This window comes from Rhinopithecus roxellana, chromosome 15 (genome assembly GCF_007565055.1).
Source record: "Rhinopithecus roxellana isolate Shanxi Qingling chromosome 15, ASM756505v1, whole genome shotgun sequence".
Lineage (NCBI taxonomy): Eukaryota > Metazoa > Chordata > Mammalia > Primates > Cercopithecidae > Rhinopithecus > Rhinopithecus roxellana.
The window spans coordinates 126,939,559-126,947,863 of record NC_044563.1 but is presented as its reverse complement, the minus strand read 5'-3'; the positions used below and the strand labels follow the sequence as shown (position 1 = coordinate 126,947,863).

The 8,305-nt window shown below is 44.0% G+C and overlaps 1 protein-coding gene, 1 non-coding gene and 1 pseudogene across 4 annotated transcripts in view; 1 reads left to right on the top strand and 2 right to left on the bottom strand.

Moving 5' to 3' along the window:
• Positions 1-619: 619 nt before the first annotated feature.
• DLAT (dihydrolipoamide S-acetyltransferase) overlaps positions 620-8,305 on the top strand; it is a 37,973-nt gene continuing 30,287 nt past the window's right edge. Inside the window, exons 1-5 of one of the 3 annotated variants that reach the window (XM_030917668.1) lie at positions 620-1,741; positions 2,183-2,284; positions 2,836-2,960; positions 3,113-3,266; positions 7,712-7,838. In XM_030917668.1, the coding sequence (XP_030773528.1) occupies positions 1,463-1,741; positions 2,183-2,284; positions 2,836-2,960; positions 3,113-3,266; positions 7,712-7,838 (787 nt within the window). In that variant the 5' untranslated portion in view covers positions 620-1,462. The remainder of the gene's footprint in view (positions 1,742-2,182; positions 2,285-2,835; positions 2,961-3,112; positions 3,267-7,711; positions 7,839-8,305) is intronic. The other 2 variants (XM_030917670.1, XM_030917669.1) reach the window with 2 other exon arrangements.
• LOC104677349 lies at positions 4,158-4,692 on the bottom strand (annotated as a pseudogene).
• Positions 6,790-6,896, bottom strand: LOC115893710. The gene has a single exon (XR_004053772.1). It is a non-coding gene; the product is annotated as a U6 spliceosomal RNA (small nuclear RNA).

Below are 8,305 nucleotides of genomic sequence, written 5' to 3'. Positions count from 1 at the left end.
CATATTATTCTGATAGGCAGCTGTACCTGCTTAAACATTCCAATTTAAGTAGGCATGAAATAGTATATCCAATCTGTTTTACTTTTCCAAATTAATTGTTAGCAAGATTAGGCTTTTTTTTTTTTTTTTTTAAGAGATGGTTGTCTCAATATGCTGCCTAGGCCGGTCTCAAACTCTTGGGCTCAAGTGATTCCCCCACCTCAGCCTCTCAAGTATTGCTGGGACTACAGGCATGCACCACCGCTCCTGGCTAAAATCTTGTTTTAAACAATTTTTTTCCCTCCAACTTCTTGTGTTCTTGGTGTTCTCTAACCATCTGTACACTGGGGAGGTGGTGATACACAGCACATGCTTCCTCCTTATTTAATGTCACCTTCAGTTCAGAAACGATATGTTTTCTAATTAAAAGACAACTTTACAAGAGAAGCGTACCTAACAAAACGTCTAGATGACTTTTTGTTCATTGATTCAAAAGACACAATCAGCCCCTGCTATTTAGTGGATACTAAGCTCTGGGGCTACATGGAAGAACCACGCAGACACTCTTCCTGCCTTCAACAGCTTACAGTTCAGTTTTGGTAGCAAACATTTGAAACATAACGAAGCTTTTGGTTACTTAAAAGAATTCTATGGTGTTGGGGGTAACACAAACCTGTTTTGTAAACCTGTATCTTTATACAGGGAATATGCTTAATCTTGCTACAGTATACAGGAATGCGGGAATGTATCTTCCTCTGGGCTGCCTTTCGTACCACCTGGCTGGATGGAACACCTGTTCACTCCACTTTCCACTTGGGCTACAAACCTGAAATGAAATCTTTGCGACCAATACAGCCTGCGCGGGGCGGGGCCCAGTCCATCCCCCTTCGGATGCGCAGAAGCAGAGGTCACCACGCCGGACCCCTGGATTTCCTCGCGGGCGGTTCCCCACTCCTTCACCACCCCAGGGCTTCAAGACCCCCGCCCTTTGGCCTGAGGCTCCCACTGCCCTAGCCAGTTCCCGGGCTCACTTCCAGCTTTTCCGGAAAGCTTGGCTACGCCCTCCGGCCCAGACTCTCAGGCCACTCGGCCGCAATTAACCCGCGTCTCTGTGCCTTTTTAGGCCCCTCCCTCTCAGTCGTGCCCTTTCCGTGTCTTAGGCGCTGTCTCACACTTTCGGATGCCTCCCCTAGGACCCCACCACTTTCCGCCCGTTTCCGTCTGTTATTTGTCCCCAACTTGCGCCCGCACAGGCCCCTCTGGAACGCCCCTGCCGCGTGAGTGCCCCCTCGTCCCCGCTCAGGAGAGGAAGAGTCTGCGTGCCGCGCATTTCTGGCCTGGGGAGCGGGTGGAGTAAACCTGCGGGAACCATTTTACGACAACGTGCGGCTGTGCGGCCTGGCTGACGGCAAAGCCGCGCTGCTCTTGGAGAGGTCACTCCGGAGACGGCGTTGGTGTTGGGGTGTGGGGGGTTGGTGGCACTATGTGGCGCGTCTGTACGCGACGGGTCCAGAATGTAGCCCCATGGGCGGGACTCGAGGCTCGGTGGACGGCCTTGCAGGAGGTGCCCGGAACTCCACGAGTGTCCTCGCGATTTGGCCCGGCTCCGGCTCGTCGCAACAGCGTGACTGCAGGGTATGGAGGGGTCCGGGCACTGTGCGGCTGGACCCCCAGCTCCGGGGCCACGCCGCGGAACCGCTTACTGCTGCAGCTTTTGGGGTCGCCCGGCCGCCGCTGTTACAGTCTTCCCCCGCATCAGAAGGTGAGCCCTAGACCCGCCCTTCTCGGATCCCCGTTGTCCTTCAGAGCTGACTGGATGCCTGCAGGATCCTCCTTGAGAGGCCTCCTTGATCCTCCAACCATTCCCAGTATCTGCTTTCGTCCTTTGTCCAGTAGTCAGCTTTGGCTCCTTAGCTTCCCTCTGATGATCTATTCCATTGAAAGGAGAGCTTCAAGACTGGGGCTGTATGCGATTGTCTGCCGAGGTTCATGCTTTGTGAGACCCGTAGGACTAGGGAGGAGAAAGCCTGTCACTGGAAATTGCTAACTTCTCGTGGGCAGGAACTGCCTTGGTATCCCTAGTTCCCAGTGTGTAATGGAACTGGATACACTTTGCATGAAATTAAATTGAATGAAATTTTAAGCCAGACTGAGAGTTAGGTAGCCCTTTAAAAATTTAATGTTTCTTCTTTTTCTCTTCCAGGTTCCGTTGCCTTCTCTTTCCCCTACAATGCAGGCAGGCACCATAGCCCGTTGGGAAAAAAAAGAGGGAGACAAAATCAACGAAGGTGACCTAATTGCAGAAGTAAGTTGTTTTAAAATAACGGAGATGAGTTTGAGGAGACTGGCTTTGCCGAACTGACTGAACATTGACTTTCTGGATGTGTAGTTACCCCTTTGTTTAAGAAACTGAAGTGTTTTTCACAACTGGATGTTAGACAAGATTGGTTGGATAAGTTGTCAGCAGCTGGCCAAACTGATATTTAGCCAAGGCGTTTCTAAAGTAATTTCTTCTTTCAAATCTGTTGTAGTGGCCTCATTGTCACATGAACTGTATCATTCTAGACACAAAGGCCAAGCTGGCCAACATGGTGAAACCCCGTCTCTGCTAAAAATACAAAAATCTGCTGGGCATGGCAGCCTGTACCTGTAATCCTAGCTACTCAGTAGACTGAGGCAGGAGAATCGCTTGAACCTGGGACGGGGAGGTTGCAGTGAGCCGAGATTGCACCACTGCACTGCAGCCTTGGTGACAGAGTGAGACTGTCTGTCTCAAGAAAAAAAAAATGCTAGACACAAGCTAATAAACTATATATCGACAGTATAAACCTTAGCTGCTGCTTTTTGTGTTAAAAGGTTGAAACTGATAAAGCCACTGTTGGATTTGAGAGCCTGGAGGAGTGTTATATGGCAAAGATACTTGTTGCTGAAGGTACCAGGGATGTTCCCATTGGAGCGATCATCTGTATCACAGTTGGGAAGTGAGTAATGCACTCATAATTTATGGAACTTCATTGCTTGGTGGAGTATTTTACCCAGAATTGAGAATTAGGAGTTAAAGACTATTTTTTAAGACTACTTTTGTGAAAGTTGAATCTGCCCATTATATTTATGCATTCTTTCTTTTCCTTAGGCCTGAGGATATTGAGGCTTTTAAAAATTATACATTGGATTCCTCAGCAGCACCTACCCCACAGGCGGCCCCAGCACCAACCCCTGCTGCCACTGCTTCGCCACCTGTACCTTCTGCTCAGGCTCCTGGTAGCTCATATCCCCCTCACATGCAGGTGAGGCTCAGCCTTTGAGTGTTTGCTCTAGGTGATTTATTACTTACTTTTTTTCATAGATGACTACTACATCTTGGAAACTGACATTAAATGTGGTTAGTTAGGTCTTGTCATTTAGGAGTATATAGAAATTTAAACATGAAGATTGACAACTTTTCTTCCTGGTTGTTATTTCCAGTTATACGAATTTGAACAGTTCCTGTAACCTTTCTCAGCCTCAGTGTAGTACACAGGGTAATTCGTGGCACTTTTCATTCAAGAACATTACATTACAGATTTTGAGGATGATTTTTACTAACATCTGTTCCCTGTATAATTAGAGTTTATAGTAGGCTGTGTTAGTCTCTTTTACTCTGGCATAAAGAAATGCCTAGGGCTGGATAATTTGTAAAGAAAAAAAGGTTTATTTGGCTCATGGTTCTGCAGGCTATACAAGAAGCACGGCGCCAGCATCTGTTTCTCTTGTGGCCTCAGGAAGCTTATAATCATGGTGGAAGGTGGAAGGGAAAGGGTGGTGTGTCACATAATGAGAGAGGGTGCAAGAGACAGAGGGGAGTAGGTACCAGGCTCTTCATAGCAATCAGATTTCCCCTTAACTCATTGCCATGGGGCATGCACCAGGCCATTCATGAGGGATCCTCCTCCAACACCCAGACACCTCCCACCAGACCCCATCTCTAACACTGCGGATCATATTTCTTTTTTATTTTTCCACATAGAAAAAAAACTTTATTTACACAATCTTGGATTCTGAATTTCCGATACTTCCAGGGTCTCTTGATCAAATGGGGCAGCAGCAGGTAGGGAAGCAAACACAGGGGCCAGTCCAGATTATCTTACTCAAGAACACCACCAAGAAGAAGGGAAGGCCTAATTCAGTTTTGATCTGGACTACATCTCCTCACACTTTGAGATCACCACAGGTAGCTTGGGCTTATTGTTAGGGCCTGTGGGAACATTCTCAATCTTTCTCATCACTAGAAGTCCATCGATGAGTTTTCCAAACATTATATGCTTCCCATCCAGCCAGTCGCACTTAGAGCAGGTGATAAAGAACTGACAGCCATTTGTGCTGGAACCACTGTTTGCCACAGAAAACAGGCCTGGAGCTGAGTGTCTTAAGTTTAAAATTTTTGTCTGCAAATGGCTCCTGGTAATTACTGGCAACTCCAATACCATCTCCAGTAACAAAATCTCCACCCTGAGTTATGAACTCCTTTATGACCCTGTGGAAAGTGCTTCCTTTGTATCCTGTTGGAACCCCGTCTTTTCTGAATTCTCTAGCGTAGAACTGCGCAAAGTTCTCGGCCGTCTTAGGCACAACTCTGCAAAGAGCTTGATCTTTGTGCAGCCAACTTCCCGACTGCCATTGCTGACATCAAAGAACACCATGGGGGTTAGCAGGCCTTGAATTTGCCACCACCATGGCTCCAACCTGGAAGCAGAAGTCGGGGATCCTATTTCGTCATGAGATTTGGAAGGGACAAACATCCAAGCTGTGTCATAGGTGTCAAGTGCTGTCTGTTGAATGAAAGTCCCCAGTTGGTGTTCTTTTGACATGTGGTGATCTATTTTCCAAGAGTAGGTGAAGTAATCCAGTAGTATTAGTAAATGAGAAAACTGATAAAAATTAAGTGTAAGATACACATATGTAATAGCGTTGCAACAAAGTTGAAGGCAGTGAATGTAATCACTGTTGATTGTGCTAACTAAATCAGTTTCTAAGAAACTAAGTCAGTTTATTAGGTATTAGGGTTATCTTCTGTATATTTATGTGCTTTATATGTTACAAGTGGATAAAAATCCAGCCATCCTTTTCTAAATAATTCTGACTAGCATTTCTTCTGAATCTAGTTTATTTGTAGAAATTTTTGTATAGGAATCATTTTCTTCTTTGGAAATAATGTTCTACTCCGTGGTTTGTTAGTAACAATCATTTAGGATTTTTGCTTGGTGTTCAGTTCACACGTGTATTACATGCTGTTCGGCAGATTCTCTCTCATGATACAAGACTGACTTAATTTTCCTCTACTTTGTGTCTGTAGCTTTGTGTGCATGTGTTAGAGTTTTACCTTAATTATTCTTTAAGATACTGAATTGCATTCTGAATCTCTGATATTGTTCTTTAAGATACTGTATAGAGATTATTGACTTCACTGTTTCTTAAGAAGCAGATGAAGATGGCAAATTCTGAACAAAAAAAGCACTTACAATTTTTTTTCTAAGGCTTGTCTTAATTTTTTTCCCCTCTCTGGAAACATCTTCAATTAAAATTATTTTCCCCTCTGCATAATCCTGTTGCTAATCAGATACAGAAGACAAAGAGGATAGCAAATGAATCCAAATTCAGTGGACACACAAGCCATATAAATAGTAAAGCAATTTTAAATTTAAATAGGCATTCTGATGTTTGGATTTTATTGGGGTGGAAATGGCTATTATAAAAACAGGGCTTTTTTTCCCCCTGGTTTTTAATTTTTATTTATTTATTTTTTTGAAACAGGGTCTCAGTCCATCACCTAGGCTGGAGTGCAGTGGTGCGATTTTGGCTCACTGCAACCTCTGCCTCCTGGGTTCAAGCGATTCTCCTGCCTCAGCTTCCCGAGTAGCTGGGAATACAGGCACACACCACCATGCCTGGCTGTTTTATTTTTTGAGACAGGATCTCACTCTTCACCCAGGCTAGAGCGCAGTGGTGCAATCTTAGCTCACTGCAGCCTTGACCTGGGCTCAAGCCATCCTCCCACCTCAGCCTGGCAAGAAGCTGTGACTACAGGTGCGTGCTACCATGCCCAGCTAATTTTTTTTTTTTTTGGAGACGAGGTTACACCATGTTGCTCAGGCTGGTCATGGACTCCTGGGCTCAAGTGATCTTCCTGCATCAGCCTACCAAAACGCTGAGATTATAGGCATGAGCCATCATGCTTGGTCTTTCCTGTTTTTTTTTTCTTTTTTTTTTGTCACAGTCTTGCTCTGTCACCATGGCTGGAGTGTCGTGGCACGATCTTGGCTCATTTCAACCTCTGCAATTCTGATGTCCCAGCCTCCTCAGTTGCTGGGACTACAGGCAGGTGTCACCACGCCCAGCTAATTTTGGTATTTTTAGTAGAGGTGGGGTTTCGCCATGTTGGCCAGGCTGATGTTGAACTCCTGGCCTCAAGTGATTCTTGGCCTCCCAAAGTGCTGGGATTATAGATGTGAGCAACTGTGCCTGGCCTCCTGTTTTATTTTTTAAAATGATCATTGCACCACTACACTCCAGGCGGGGCAACAGAGTAAGACTCCATCTCAAAAAAAAAAAATTATCAAATAAAATTTTTTGTAAGAATTTTATGAATATATATTATATACAACAAGTTCTGAAATATGTATATATTGTGGAATGGCTAAATTGAGCTAATTTATATATGCATTACTCTATAGACTTATCTTTTAGGACACTTAAAAATCTATAAGATTGTAGGAATTTACAAGAATACGATACATTGTTATTAACTGTTGTCACCAAATAATAGTTTTTTTTTTTAATATGGAATGCTTCACGGATTTGTTTGTTGTCCTTACGCAGGAGCCATGCTTATCTTCTTTGTATCATTCCAAGTTTAGAATATGTGTTGCTGAAGCGAGCACAGAACAGTTCTTAATATTACGTTTTTATCTTGGAAAGATATCTGGGAAGGTTGGGACAAATGCAGTTTCCTGTGGGTAAAAAATAAGTAGATGCTAAGTACAGAGCACAGTAAAATTTTAACAGAATGGATTGGACCAAAGTCATTTTGTGAAAATGAAAAACTTCTTGGTTAAAAAAAAAAATGAAGTCTGGGTGCGGTGCCTCACGCCTGTAATCCCAGCACTTTGGGAGGCCAGGACGGGCAGATTACTTGAGGACAGGTGTTCCGAGACCAGCCTGGCCAACGTGGTAAAACCACATCTTTACAAAAATACAAAAATTAGTAGGCATGGTGGTACCTGCCTGTAATCCCAGCTACTCGGGTGGCTGAGGCAGGAGAATCACTTGAATCCAGGAGGTGGAGGTTGCAGTGAGCTGAGATTGCGCCGTTGCACTCCAGCCTGGGCGACAGAGTGAGACTCTGTCTCAAAATAAAAATAAATATAAAAATAAAAATAGATGAAAAGATGCTCCATACTTAGATATTGAGGAATTAATTTTGACTGTCTGAAAGAAATCTTTCCCATCTGCTTGTTGCATTTAACTTGGAGTGTGTGTCAGAGTATGGGTGAGAGTATAAGAGTATGGGTCAGAATATGAGATTTGAAGGATGATTTACCTGGTGGGAAGCTATTGAGGTGCGAAGCTTTTGCCATAATGAGTATTTGGATTATCATAGTCACCATCATTCTATGAAAACTATATAAACCTGCCAGACTGTTATTATGTAGAAGTCGTCCTGGTATTAAGCAATAATATGTGTATGTTTCTACAGGTACTTCTTCCTGCCCTGTCTCCCACCATGACCATGGGCACAGTTCAGAGATGGGAAAAAAAAGTGGGTGAGAAGCTAAGTGAAGGAGACTTATTGGCAGAGATAGAGACTGACAAAGCCACTATAGGTGAGATTTCTTCAGCTCTTAATGGTTGAGGCACTGAGTTTCCCAATGAGGAAGAGGATTGCCATTCTTTCCTATAATGAGTGAGTGAGATAATATGAAAACTTTTTAATTCTTAGGATTCATTTTCTGGGACAGAATATTTTATTTCTATTTAGTTATATTTATTCTTAAGTTTTTATTTATTTGTTTATTTGCTTATTTTTGAAACAGGGTCTTAATCTGTTGCCCAGGCTGGAGTGCAGTGGCAAGATCATAGCTCATTGTAGCCTCGAACTCCTGGGCTTATACGCAAACGATCCTCCTGCTTTAACTTCCCGAGTAGCTAGGACTACAGGCCTGAACCACCACACCCAGCTGGTTTTTTAAATTTTTTGTAGAGATGGGGTCTCACTTTGTTGCCCAGGGTGGGTTTGAACTCCTGGCTCAAGCGATCCTCCTGCCTTGGCCTCCCAAAGTGCTGGGACTCC